Source organism: Arachis ipaensis, chromosome B6 (assembly GCF_059453495.1).
Source record: "Arachis ipaensis isolate K30076 ecotype BB chromosome B6, ASM5945349v1, whole genome shotgun sequence".
Taxonomy (NCBI): Eukaryota; Viridiplantae; Streptophyta; class Magnoliopsida; order Fabales; family Fabaceae; genus Arachis; species Arachis ipaensis.
The window spans coordinates 115,975,334-115,990,856 of record NC_142441.1 but is presented as its reverse complement, the minus strand read 5'-3'; the positions used below and the strand labels follow the sequence as shown (position 1 = coordinate 115,990,856).

General features: G+C 37.8%; 1 protein-coding gene and 1 pseudogene across 1 annotated transcript; one reads left to right on the top strand and one right to left on the bottom strand.

Annotated features, from left to right (window-relative positions):
• Window positions 1-2,774: 2,774 nt before the first annotated feature.
• On the top strand, window positions 2,775-14,524 carry LOC107647155 (endo-1,4-beta-xylanase 5-like; annotated as a pseudogene).
• Window positions 9,389-10,056, bottom strand: LOC148562411 (uncharacterized). Its single transcript, XM_088489690.1, has 3 exons — window positions 10,006-10,056; window positions 9,450-9,923; window positions 9,389-9,394 (listed from the first exon to the last, which is right to left on the bottom strand). The coding sequence occupies exons 1-3, from the start codon at window positions 10,054-10,056 to the stop codon at window positions 9,389-9,391; spliced, it is 531 nt and encodes a 176-aa protein (XP_088345816.1).
• Window positions 14,525-15,523: the final 999 nt, after the last annotated feature.

Sequence of the window (15,523 nt, the reverse complement as noted above, 5' to 3'; positions counted from 1 at the left end):
TCTTTCAAAATGAAATTAACAATGTGAGTACAATAACACATGTGAAAAAAATTCTTCTCTCTTAATAAAGTTAGATGGTGAAACCTTATCAAGTATAAGATCAATCATGACATCATTTGTACTACAATTATCAACCGTTAAAGTTGACAATTTTCTATTTATGTTCCAATTATACAAGAAATTCACTAAAGCATCACTAAGAACATCAGTAGTATAGGGCACAGGTACGTATGCAAACCTAAAGTAATGTAAATATAATAAACAATTATGACATTAACAATTCAAATATATAAAAGATACTAAAAGCACAAATAAATTAAATGATACCTCACAAGTTGAGATTGTAAGTTCTAATCATCATCAATAAAGTGAGCTGTAATTGACATATAACATTTGTTTTGACAATCAGCACTCCACATGTCAGTAGTTATAGCAATACGGCTTGAATTTTTTTCAACAATTTTATAACCTTTACCTTTTCAGCTTCATACATCTTCACAATATCATTTTTTTCAATGTATTTCTTGTATAAAATTTGAACAAAGGTTGAGTCTCAGCCATAAGCTTATGAAAATTCTCTTGCTCAACAAATGTTATAAGATGCTCGTGCTTAATAACCCATCTTGCAAGTCCTCATCGTGCTGCCTCTTGACTAAATGTGAAGTTTCCAACCAAAAGTGAATCCGTTAGCCTTTTCGTTCCTATAGAATGAAAGAACTGAAGATTGATGGTTTAGAAGTTATAATAAATACTCGTTGTAAGTATAGTTACTAAACCAAGCAATCAACCTTTCTTACAAAAGTTCTGGTTGTCACAAGTAACAAACCCCTTTTTAAAATTGATAACCGAGTATTTAAACCTCGGGTCGTCTTCTTAAGGAATTGCAGGGAGGTATGTTCTTATTATTGGTTATGAGTCTTGTAAATTGGGGGTTTGAAAGTAAGGAAGCAGTATGTTGAATGATAATAAGAATAAAATAAATAACTATAAAATAGACTCTTGGCAAGGTATAAAAATTGGAAGTCCTATCCTGGTTATCCTGATCAATTGTAATGAGAATTGGATTTTTCTCCCACTTTGTTAATCTCTAACTATGAAGGTAAGTTAAGTGGATGAATTAATTCTAATTCCTCAAGTCCTAGTCTTTCCTTGGGAAAAGTTAGAGTTATTGGAACCCAAATTAATTCTGGAAGAATTCTAATTTTCAATCAACCATGAGTTTGATAACTCAAGCGTCTCCAATGACTCAACCAAAGCCAAAAAGGGAAAAATCTAAATTATTTATATAAATAAAAGGAAGCAATCATAATTCTGAAATACCTCAAATTATATTAAATAAAGAAATCAATTCTAACATAGAGTTCATAAGCCAATTAGGCAACATAACTAATACAAGCATTAAAGCATCTGAAAGTAAAAGAGAAATATAAAATAAAAGGAATATTGAACCTGTGACTGAAGATGAGTTGAACTAAACTAATAGAAATTCTAAAATCCTAAATCCTAAGAGAGAGGAGAGAACCTCTCTCTATGAAAACTACATCTAAAACTAAAAATTATGAATTATGAAAGCATTGTATGAATGGATTCATTCCCTCACTTTATAGCCTCTAATCTGTGTGTTCTGGGATGAAAACTGGGTCAAAAACAGCCTAGAAATCGCTCTCAGTGATTTCTGTTACGTTCAGGTCACGGGAAGGTGACGCGAAGGCGTCGTCCATGCGTCCGCGCGGATTGAAGTTCGCAGATGCAACGCGGGCGCGTCATTCACACGTTCGCATCGCCTAACTTCGGAGAAGATATGGCAAATTATATATCAAATCGAAGCCTCGAACGTTAGCTTTTCAACGCAACTGGAACCGCATCATTTGGACCTCTTTAGCTAAAGTTATAGCTGTTTGAGTGTGAAGAGGTTAGGCTGGACAGCTTAGCAATTTCTCCAACTTCTTGTATTCCTTCCACTTTTGCATGCTTCCTTTCCATCCTCTAAGCCATTCCTGCCCTGTAATCTCTGAAATCACTTAACACACATATCAAGGCATCTAATGGTAATAAGAGAGGATTAAACATAGGAAACTTAAGGCCAAAGAAGCATGTTTTCAATCAAAGCACATAATTAGGAAGGCAAATGTAAAACCATGCAAATAGTATGAATAAGTGGGTAAAGAGTTGATAAAAATCACTCAATTGAGCACAAGATAAACCATAAAATAGTGGTTTATCATAGAACCTAATGATTGTTGCACTGTTTTTAATATTGATTGTTTTAAGATTTCTGCGATTCGGAGAGTTTTGCCATCCCTACTCACAAAATGACAATTTATATTTAAAAATGCATCACCTTATAACACTTTAAATTTATGGCCAAATTGTGCGACTCTTATTTATTTCACTAAGTAGAGATATATGTCCAAATGCAGTATAATAAATTATCATAGAAGTTCCTAACAACCATGATATTTACATAGTCTATTTATTAGTTAGCTATCTTAAATATTTATAAAAGCTTTGAATTATCTATGATGATTTTATAAAATTTCACATAAATATTTTCAAAATGTACCAAAGAATTTTGTTGTGTATTTATGTGACAGTGAACATCTAACATTGCTTAAGATATGTCATATCACGAGACGTTCTCTTATTGGCCTATACTCATTCGTTGGGTTTCGTGATGAAACCAGCAATTGTTCTTCTTAAACAACTGAATTATATTCAAATATATATGCCTTATAGTAACATAAAAAGAGAAGGCTTTATTTAGTAGTGAAAAGATGAAGACTACTGCAGAAGGCTCTAAATTATTATTTAGCACCTCTTTGCTTTTAGTGATGTCAGGTTTATATCTCTCTTTTCTTCTCTTTCAATGCCATCTACATTATTCAGCATATAACTAACATATCTATTAAATAAATGTAGGACTTAGCATCCATTCCTTACCTTATGATTATTCTGCTATTACTGAGGCAAGAACACATAAAGTCTCATGAATAAGAATCATATACTAAAATAATGAAACTAGAATACTAGAAAGTATTTTTTCTAATCTACTAAATATTTGTATATGTTCATCATTTGTTTCTGAGGTTCAAGAATACATGATAATTTAAAAATACAACTTAAACCAGATAAATACTTGAACCATTTATGTGATAGTTTCTGTAAACCATTAATACATAGGCGGTTGTTGAATGTTGATAATGCCTTGATGAAGCAGTGTGTGGCAGAAACACCAAGAGCTCAATATGGTGGAGGCATTATAATAAATCCAGGATTTGATCACAACATAGATGGTCGGATAGTATTGGAAAATGGTTCTATCGAGGAACGAATATCTAATGCAGGCAATAGATTCAATGTTGAGCGAAACAGGACTCAACCATCAGATAGTTTCTCCCAGAAGGTCCGACTTAAGAAAGGAATGCTATGCAGCTTTACTAGTAACTTACACTTTGAAGTTTGAACTTTGAAGACAGCATTCTCATACATACCATCTATGTTTTAGACTTGTTATTATCTCTAATATCATGTGACGTGTACCCTATAAATTCGACAACAACATCAACAATCAAAACCGACCAAATAATCCGAAAACAATCAACCACAATTTGACTAGAGTAACAAACGAGTCAAACGTCACCATCAATCTGTTATCAATAACGGCAACCATCTCTTAAACCAAAATATCGGAACACACAAAGGGAAGCTAAACGCTTCACTCGTCTATATAAACAGACTCGGCAACTCAGTAGAAGGCAGGTCACAAATACATTTCATTCTCTTATTAGTATTACTTTCTCTATATCTTGTTTTGACTTGAGCGTCGGAGTGCTTTTTGCAGGTGCTCCCGCCGCCGTGTTTCGCATTGCCGAGGTTTTCTGCCATTCTCCCCAAAACGACGTATAGCCCTCCACAAGGCCGAGCAGTCGTGAACGGAGTTTTATACCTCGGTTGAACTTGAACGGAACATTTGGCACCCATCGTGGGGTCCGAAATTCATCTAACCCCACTATTTCCTTTACCAAGCTCTTTATTCTCCTCTTTTACAGGATCTCCGATCCGCAAGGATGGCTGATAATGGGGTCCATCAACCCATACAAGCAGAGTTCCTAGCTTAGATTGTTGAACTCCAGGCGAAAGTCCGAAGGATAGCTGAGCTGTCCGTCCATAACAACGCCGGAAAGAACGAGGAAGGAAACTCCAAAGGCTCAGCACAAAGCCACATAGACCCATTGAGCATCAATCTGCCAAAAGAGAAGCTGACCTTAGACAACCTATTCTCCAAAGAGATCACCAACTTTCAGATGCCAAAAAATTTCGTGTTGCCTACCACTCTTGAGCCATACAAGGGGATTGGTGACCCCCGTGCTCATGTTAAAAAATTCCAATCCATGATGTTTTTCAATGGCGCTAACAATGAACCTGTACTTTGTTGAGCCTTTCCTACTTATCTTGATGGTGCTGCATTACTTCGGTTTTCTAAATTGTCTGCAGGTTCGATCTCCTCATTTGAAGAGTTAGCAAGGTCCTTCATCAACTACTTCGCAGCTTCAAGGATATACGTACACGGATAAGATTACCTCGGCACCATCAGACAAGGACAACATGAAATTTTTAAGGAATACATGACTCAGTTTGCCGAAGCAACCATGGAAATACCAGATCTAGACCCAGCAGTCCACTTGCACATCCTCAAGGCCGGCCTCCGACCCGGTAAGTTCCGGGAGACAATCGCGGTTACTAAATTGAAGACGCTCAAGGAATTCCGAGAAAGGGCAGCGGGACAAATGGAGATTGAAGAACTCCGTAAGGCTCAGAAAATGGACAGACAACCACCCAGGAAAAAAGAAGATAAGATTATAAGATCGCCAAACAATAAGGAAACAAGGAAGCCATTCAAGCTCACCCCAAAATCTGATAATTACACCAGATTCAACACAAAGAGAGAAAAAATAATTAAAGAAATCCTCAACGCCAAAATAATAAAACCCCCACCCAAGCAGGAAGTTACCAGGATCAATGATTCGTCGACAAAAACAAATACTGTGCTTTTCATCAGAAGTATGGGCACACGACGGACGAATGCATAATCGCCAATGACCTATTAGAAAGGTTAGCCCGGAAAGGCCTCCTGGACAAATACATCAAAGGAAGAAGAAGCAAGGAAAACATTCGAGACTGAGAAGGGCATCAGCGAACCTCGGAAGAAAAGGATGACAGTAGATGGTCCAACCCTAACCCACCAAAGCGAAGTTACCGAGCAATGCTGGCAATCGAAGTAATAGTACCACAAAGGAACAAGGATACAACAGATATCAAAATTACCTTCAACCAGGCCGACATAGTGTCGTCTATCCCAAACTTAGACGATCCGGTGATGATTTCCATCCAAGCAGGCAGATTATTGGTAAGAGAAGTCCTTTTGGACCCAGGTAGTAGTGCAGATGTCCTTTTTTATTCTAAATTCCAAGAAATGAAATTATCTGAAAAAGCCATGCAACCTTCATTCGGAGAACTAGTAGGGTTCTCCGGAGAGAGGGTCCCAATAAAAGGCTACATATGGTTAAAAATAACAATGGGGGAGACACCATTATCACGGACCATTGATAACCAGTACCTTATAGTCGACTGCCCTAGTCCTTACAATATTATTCTCAGAAGACCTGCTCTGAACATATTCAGAGCAGTAGTGTCTACCTTACATTTATGTGTTAAGTTTCAGGCACAGGATGGTAGGATAGCAACAGTCCACTCAGACCGCCAACAAGCTCGGCAGTGTTACAATGCAAGCTATAAAGATCCGACATGAGGGACAAATATCAAAAAAAGGTCAAGGCTATCCATGGCACAAATGAAGTATTATCCCTAGCAGAACTCGATCCTCGGGAAGATTCCCAAGAAATATCTCAGCCGGCAGACGAACTCTAGAAAGTTCCCCTGACCTCAAAGATAGAACAATTTACTTACATTGGCCGAGCTCTTGAAGGAGAGGAACGAATAAAACTCATAAAAGTACTACAAGACAACGCCGACTTGTTGCCTGGACCCCGGCAGGCATGCCAGGAATAGTCCCAAACGTCATTTGCCACAATTTCACCATCAATAGAGCGATCCGACCTGTGGCTTAAAAGAAAAGGAACCTTGGAGCAAAAAAGGTAAACGCAGCTCTGGAAGAGACTAAGAAGCTCCTCAGTGCCAACTTCATTAAAGAAATCCGCTTCAGCACGTGGCTCTCAAACATGGTAATGATAAGGAAAAACTCGGGTAAGTGGCGCATGTGCGTCAACTTTACAAACCTTAACAAGGCATGCCCAAAGGATGCCTACCCACTACCGTGCATTGACAAACTGGTAGATAATGATTCAGGATTCAAAAGCTTAAGCTTCATGGATGCATACTCTTGTTACAACCAGATCCTTATGCATCCAGAAGACCAGAGCAAAACAACTTTCATAACTAAACATGGAAATTTTTGTTATAGAGTAATGCCATTTGGTCTAAAGAATGCAGGTGCAACATATCAACGACTAATGGACAAGGTATTCCACCAACAAATAGGTCGGAACATGGAGATCTACGTGGATGACATGGTCGCCAAGACTACACCAGAAAGATCGCACTGCAATGACCTCAAAGAAATATTCAATCAGATCCGAGCATATAATATGAGACTCAATCCAGAGAAATGTGCTTTCGAGGTACAAAGAGGCAAGTTCCTCGGCTTCATGCTGACTTCACGTGGAATCGAAGCTAACCCTGAAAAAGGTTAGGCGATACTTAGTATAGCAAGTCCAAAAATAATAAAGGAAGTACAACAACTAGCAGGGAGAGTGGCCGCATTGTCACGATTTCTGCCCGCAGTATCAAACCGATCATATCATTTTTTCCAGACGATATCCAAAAGTAAAAAATTCGAGTGGCCAAAGGAATGTGAGACAGCATTCGCCGAACTTAAAGCCACCCTGTCTTTGCCACCAGTACTACAGAGCCCAGAAGTCGGTAAACCCTTATATTTATATCTATTTGTTTCCAATTATTCTATAAGCTCGGTTCTTGTCACTAAGGCAGGAAAAACACAAAAACCCGTATACTTCATCAGTAGAGTCATGCAGCCAACAGAAAAAAGATATCCCAGAATAGAACAACTGGCCTTGGCACTAGTAACAACAGCAAGGAGGCTAAGACATTACTTCCAGAGCCACACAATAATCGTAAGGACGAATCAACCACTAAGGAAAATACTAACAAAACCAGAACTGGCAGGACGACTGACCAAGTGGTCTATCGAACTTTCTGAGTTTGATATTCATTTTTAATCAAGACCGGCCCTGAAGTCATAAATCCTGGCAGACTTCGTTTTCGAGCTTACACCTGACGAGCATCACTACGAGCAGACTTGGGAGTTACATGTAAATGGCGCATCAAACCGAGAAAGAAGCGGAGCCGGGATAGTATTAAAGGAGGGAGAAACAGTAATGGCCGAGCAATCCTTACAATTCCACTTCTCGGCAAGTAATAAGCAAGCCGAATATGAGGTGCTCATAGCAGGTCTCAAGCTCGCCCTCAGCTTCCAAGTACAAAGCCTGATAGTACGTTGTGACTCCCTCTTAGTGGTCCAACAAATTAAAGGAGACTTCCAGGTAAAAGATCCTTTGTTAGAGCGGTATTGGCTCATAGTAAAGGATCTTATTTCAAAATTTGATAAATTTACTATATCACATGTGCATAGAGAGAACAACACTAGAGCGGACATATTATCTAAGCTTGCCGCTACTAGAGCAAGCACACACACATCGGCACTATCACAACTTACACTAGAAAAACCTAGCATCGAATCATTGTGCATAATGAACATCACTCATACAAACGACTAGAGAATACCTTTTCCTGAATATGTTAATACATGAGTCATACCCAGCAACGAGACCAGTCCTCAAAACTTTAGATGAAAGGCAAGTTTTTTCACAACTGTAGCAGGAGAACTATACAGACGTGGTTTCTCACACCCATTACTAAAATGCCTCGGCAAAAACGAAGCAAATGAAGTCATGAACGAGGTCTACGAGGGCGTATGTGAAAACCACATAGGAGGACGAGCTCTGGCGGCCAAGATTATCTGAACAGGGTATTACTGGCCGACAATGAAGAGGGACTGTATAGCAAAGGTCAAAATATACAACAATTGTCAAAAGCATGCCACCATCTCAATGCAGCCAGCGTAGGTAATGTACAGTATGGAGGTAAGTTGGCCTTTCTACAGATGGGGCCTCGATATCCTCGGCTCATTCCCAATAGCGCCAGGTCAGGTAAAATTCTTCTTAGTATCAATAGATTATTTCTCAAAATGGATAGAAGCACAACCACTAGCAAGAATAACGACTAAAAAGGTACGATCTTTCATATGGAAAAACATTATATGCCGATTCGGAATACCCAAGGAAATAATATCGGATAACGGTAGACAGTTTACAGATAACAAACTTGCATCCTTTTTGGAAAACTTTAACATACAACATCATTTTAGCTCGTTCGAACACCCACAAACAAATGGGCAGGCCAAAGCTGCTAACCGAGTAATCTTGCAGGCAATGAGAAAAAATCTCAATGATGCTAAAGGAGAATGGGCAGACTTGATCCCAGAAATACTGTGGAGCTATAACACGACAATACAAAATACAACAGGTGAGACTCCATTCAAGTTAGTCTATGGAACAGAGGCACTGATACTGATCGAAGTCGGCATCCCCACATTAAGGACCGAGCTATACAATCATAACCATAATATCGATACAAGGAGGGCCGAGCTAGACCTCGTGGAGGAAGACAGAGACATCGCCGCCATCAAACAAAGAGCGATAAAACAACTAGTAGAAAGAAGACACAATAAAAAAGTAGTACCCAGGACATTCAGTGAAGGAGACATAGTCCTCAGGAGGACAGAGGAAGCAAGATGACCCCCATCGCACGGCAAACTCGCCGTGAATTGGGAAGGACCATTTCGGATTTCAAAAGTGCTCGGAATGGGAGCTTACCAACTCCGAACACTACAAGGCGACTCACTATTAGGAAATTGGAATATCTCTTCATTAAAGTTGTATAGATCATGACTTGTACAATCCGCAGATGAAGGTACTCTTTTTTCCCCTTAGAGGTTTTTTCCCAAATAAGGGTTTTACCTAAGGAGGGTTTTAACGAGGCCGGACGCCCAATTTGTCAAAATTATCAAATTCAGACAGTTCATGAATCACCGATCTATTCCTATTTTCTCTTCTATCCTACTTTCAAATGCAAAAATATTTAACCAAACAGTTATATATATATATATATAATATTATCAAAATACTAAAATTGTCAAACTGACCCAAACTTAGTCAGCACAAACAAAGAGTCACTTCTGTTCACAAAAAAGACAACCAAAATATCAAAATAGACAAACCACAGAAATATACATAAGTTAAGAAGGGGGGGACGTTCTCACCATGGTCCTCCACAGTCCCATCCACAACAAGCTTCCCACTAATAACTATCTTGGTCACATCAAGTCGGCCGCAATCAAACTCGGGAGCTAACACAGCAATTTGACTAACAGCACGGTTAAATCCGGATGAAAACATCTCCATCCCCTCTTCTTCCAATTCATGAACCCTAGAGGTCAGGTGGCCTTTAGAGATATCACCCTCTTTCATCTTGGCTTGCAGCAGCCGAATCTGATCCCGCAAATGAATAACTTCCTCTTCAGATTCCTTTATCTTTGCCGTAACATTAACAATAACTTCATCCTTCTCTCTGGATAACTTTTCTAGTTCAGCAACTTTGTCCTTATACGACCTCTCCAGATCCGAGATCTTATCCACTGCCACCTGCTGTTCAGCACCAAGCAGTTCAGTCGTCCGACCAACGCACATCAGCCGCGAAGCAACAATCTACAATACATTCAACATGCAAAGCATAAGACATCAAACAGTACAAGCAAAAAAGAAAAAGAGAAAAGCAAAATACACCAACCTGAATAAACTTCTCCATCCCCTCCATGCCAATCCGACGAGTCATGAGCATGTCACCAGGATACTGAGAGACCCTATCAGAAAGATCGGCAAATGGAAATTGATCGCTCTACAAGGAGTGAGGACTGGTACCAGGGACGAAGCCATGAAGCCTTTTTTTCCTGTCAAAGGCAGACTTACCAGCACCAATAGCTTCCTTGTCACCTTTAGATATAACCTCCAGGGATTTCTCGGTGTCATCCCTTTTTCTCTTAAAAGAAGACGCCGGCTGAGCAGCTGACTGAGCAGCATCGCCACCACCCTCCCTCACGGTCCCAGAGCCACTAGCACCCTTCTCCTTCTTCGTTTTCAAGAATGACTGAAATCGTGAAGGATCAAGAAGAGGAACTCGCCCACCTACAAACACAAAGCAAAAAAATCAAAGAAAATAAACACATGAAAGAAAAAACAAACAGCCAAGCATTACCTATGTAAGTTTTCAAACCCTCACTGTCACCAGAATCATGAAAGTGAAGAACTTTGGGTATGGATAAACACTCTCCATTAGCAAAACTCTCTATCAAAAAATCTAACAAACAATCTTCTTCCTCATTCCGCTCAGTAGCCTCAAGAATTTGGATCGGCTCCGAACACCGATATAGGGGAAACGTCTCTATAAGCTCGTCATCCAAATAGAAAGGATACTCAGACTCTACCGGCCGCACTTTAATAAACAATGAGTTAAAGTTTTTAAAAGAGGATTTATATAACAGGAAAAGGGAACGCCCAGGAAAGCTGCTTAGACAAACCCATAACCCCTTCCAAACCCCTTTAGACTGAAACAGTGAGAAAAACACAGACAGAGAACAAGGAAAAGAAAGGAAATCCATCAGACACTAGAAAGCACAAAAAAATGCCCATGAATTAGGGTGTAACTGTGAAGGCGCACAATTTAGTTGAGTCAAAACATCGCACTCAAAAGTAGAAAATGGAAATCTAACACGCAATTCAGTAAGACAGGGTGTGTAAATGTAGAAGTATTGCCAGTCCCCCCTCCTCTCATAAACCCTATCCTCGCCAGAGCAGTGGAGAAGCTCAACAGCCGTACCCAAACCCTCCTTCACTACCTTCAAACCCTTAAGCTCGCACATTGATTCGACATCAATGTACGATGAGGAACGAGTCCTCACGTCGTCATGTACCCAATGGTACGGGTTATCCTTCTTCTCTTCAATCGCTTTCTGCTTTTCTTTCTCTTTCTCTCTCGCCATTTGCAAAAAACAAAAAATAGAGAAAATACCTTAGGAGAAAGAAACTAACCTTTAGAAGTCATGCTACTTTCAATCGGGAGGAAGAATTTGAAAGAACAAAACGGCAATTCCAAAACAAACAAGCTATTATTACAAGCCCACTAAACATCGTGGGTAGCACAAGTGGAAGAATTTGAAAGAACAAAACGGCAATTCCAAAACAAACAAGCTATTATTACAAGCCCACTAAACATCGTGGGTAGCACAAGTGATAACCACTAAGCAACATCGAAAACTCAAACGGTGAGAAGGAACATTAATTGCGACATGAGTCACAAGGCAAAAAGTCTCTTGTGTTTTTCTCACTCTCTTCTGAATTTCCTCTTTGTTTTTTAACAATTGAGTGCAACCCATGGAAGGCCCAAGATCGCAAAAAAATAAAAATGATCAAACCAAAACGCGCGGGAAAAAACACACATAGGGACAGAGCACGTTAAAAGCTTGTCCGTTGCTTTTGCACAAAGACCAGACAAGCTTGGGGGCTATGACGTGTACCCTATAAATTCGGCAACAGCATCAACAATAAAAACCGACCAAATAATCCAGAAACAATCAACCACAATTTGACTAGAGTAACAAACGAGTCAAACGTCACCCTCAATCTGTTATCAATAATGGCAACCATCTCTTAAACTAAAATATGGGAACAAGCAAAGGGAAGCTAAACGCTTCACTCGTCTATATAAATAGACTCGGTAACTCAGTAGAAGGCAGGTCACAAATACATTTCATTCTCTTATTAGTATTACTTTCTCTATATCTTGTTGTGACTTGAGCATCGGAGTGTTTTTTTCAGGTGCTCCTGCTGCCGTGTTTCACATTGCCGAGGTTTTTCGCCAGTCTCCCCAGAATGACGTATAGCCATCCACAAGGCCGAGCAGTCGTGAACGGAGTTTTATACCTCAGTTGAACTTGAATGGAACATCATGAGTTCTGTTTCAACCAGAAATTCGTGACCTTGTTTCCATATTCAGTTTGGTTTCAGCTCAGTTAAAGAAGCACACTGTGTCAGTTACATTTAAAATGAATGCAACTGAGCTGATTCAAGGAGGTCAGGCGATAGCAAAGCATGGATCTTGGACTCTACTAAAAGGTAGCATAGTGGCCAACCACTCAAGCCCTGCTGAGATTCTTTTTGAGGTCTAGTGAATTACTTTCTAGACTTAATACCTGAATGTTTCTCAGCTTTAAGAACATGAAAGAAATAGTCAAATGCTCAAATGGTTCTGGTTTTCTTTTATTTAGACATCCTTCAAATTTTGTGAAGTGAAACTGATTCAACTATGCAAACCAAGAACTCAAAGGTGGAAATATGGACTGATAGTGTTTTCTTACAATCATTCACCAAAGAGCAACGGAGGTCACATCAAGATGAAAGCATTGAGAGGGTAAGCAAGTGCATACCCTTTTGATTTTTTAGTTAAAAGTGTGCATACCAAACATGAAAGTTTATGCTTCTGTTCTACTTCCATCAAGACTAAGTGTTTGAATTAAATATGTAGGTACATAGAAGTAAGGTGAGCTTCCAAATAATACATATAAATGAAACATTATTAGAAGGAGCAAGTGTCACCATCAAAAAAAAAAAAAAGCCTCGGATTAGTATCTAAATCGGACCGATCAACGGTAGGTAAACCCGCTAAAAATCGGCCATTTTGTGTCAAATTGCTCTTCACCCTTGCGTTTTTGGAATTAATTCTAAAATAGTACCACGAGGATACGAACCTACAACATGAAAGATTAGCACGCATAGCCTAAACATTGCACCAGCTTTGCATTTGCTTTTGTATGAATTAATTAATATATATATTACGTAAAAATTTTATATATATATAAACCCGGGTCTAAGACAAACCCATTACCTAAAATCTTAAATTAAATGTTATGTTTTATATTTATTTAATTTTAGTTTTACTTTTATTAATCATAACATATCTTCTTTATTTATAAAATTATGATATCTATTATATTATTTTTTCAATAAAAATTTAAAATATAATAAATATAAATTAATTAATAAATTATTTAAATATAAAATAAGTATAAATTTAATAAATAAAATAAAAAATATTTATTATGAGAATAAAATATATAATTTTATATAATTATTTAATTATGACTGGATTTACCGATTTAACCAATCAGCTAATAGTTGAACCAGTAATCCGATAACTTAGTATTTTGGTTGGGTTAATTATCGGTTCGATTCTGATCACTATGGAAAGCAGTATAAAAAAGAATAAATTCTTTGGTTTCAAGGTATGAAGGTGAACTCATTGCATGGAATGCGGTGAATGAGAATCTCCGTCCACTTCAGCTTCTGAGGACCATCTTGGTGAAAATGCTTCAGATAGAGTATTTTTCTAAAACTTACCAGCTTGATTCAAAACTGTTGTTGTTCATGAATAAGTATTACACTATTGAATATAGTGGTGATAGAGCTGCCAGCCAATTATATTGCAAAAAAGGCGAAGATTCGTTCATTTCCAGGAAATGAACGAATATCAACAGCAATAGGGCTACAAGGCCATTTTAATGCTGGCCAGCCAAATCTTGCTTACATGAGAGCTGCTTTTGATGTTTTTGATACTACTTCACTTCCAATATGGCTCACAGAAGTGACTGTGGATTCAGATCCAAATCAGGCCTTTCTAAATTCTAGACAATGTTTAAAATATGAAAACATATGCTAATTTGATTAGTGTCGTCCTTAAAATTTGATAGAGATGATTTTAAAATTTTAGAATAAAGTTGTACTACTTTAATTAACTATAGCTTATGACTTAATGATAAGACATCAAATTATATTCTCATTCTTGATTTTTGCATGGGAAGCACGCAGAGCACTTGGAAGAAATTCTAAGAGAAGGATACTCTCATCCTTCTGTTGAAGGGATCATCATATTTGCCGGTGCGGTAATAGCTGGTTTCAAGGACATGGCTCTCACTGGTTACATGCTAGCCAAAATTTAATAAAGTTGCTGGCCCCCTAGACTTTTCCTTTTAAATAATATTCCTGCCGATGACGTTGTGGACAAGCTCATCAGTGAGTGGCAAACTGAGTCTCAGAAAGCCATAGTAGACAACATTGGATTTGTATATTTTTCACTGCATCATGGAGATTATGATGTAACTGTGACACATCATCTTGCCCACTCCTAAAAGCCACTGAATTTAAGCGTAAGGAAAGATTCTACACAACAAACCTTCCATGTCAAAATGCATTCATAAAATCTACAGCAAACATGTACACCGTAAAAGATCCTGATAAAATATTATATAATATTATTTTTGTTAAAATTTGATTTTTAATACACGAACGACCAAAGTGGATTCCCTCACTCTAGTGATATGAAACAAACACTCAATATATTTGAATATACTTATTGAGTTTAAATTGTAAAAATAAAAAAGAAAAAAAATATATTTTCTTAAAGTATAATGCTTAGAACTTTGAAGTTCGGCACATTTTCACTTTCCTGACACTGAGTTCTACTCTGTTTTAGTGGTGCATTCATGCTTAAATGATGACTTTCCAGATGTTTTTTAATATTCACATTTGTCTTATACATCTCTTTCCATATGGACAAAAGATGATAATAGTAATACTGGAAACCATTTCATTAAGATCTTTCAACTTTGTACATGTTTGATAACTTCTAGGTATGCATTTTGACCTGAATCATTTGTTGTGATGACTCTTGTTAAATTAAGATTGTGTGTTTAGAGTTGTGGCAAACAAGATGTGCTATAGTAACATTGTAATCTCAACAATCCACAAATTTCAGATTCAAACTTAATAACACATATTAATTCAACATTAAGAATTAACATCTTACAAAGTGCTGTCACTATTAGCATAATCTGAGTACCAGTAATCACTATTAAGGGACTTTTCAGAAAATATATTATACGAGATCAAATTAAAAAAAAAGGAGTGGTCTTAGGCTTCTGAAGATTATTTTACAGAAGCCAATAAGTAGAATCAGATTGCATAAGATGATTCTTAACAGCCACAATAGTGTACCAAAAGATAGATAAGTGAGCCTTAAATTTCAATAGATCCTATAAATTAGATGGTTCAAACTAAAATTGTACCTTTGTTTTGGTCAAAAGTGCAAAATATTTATGTATCATGTGATCCCACAAAACCGTTTGGTATTATCCTCCTAGTCCAGAACAGACAAAAGTAAAATACAACAAAGTTCTAACAGCTAAGTGAAAAGTTCT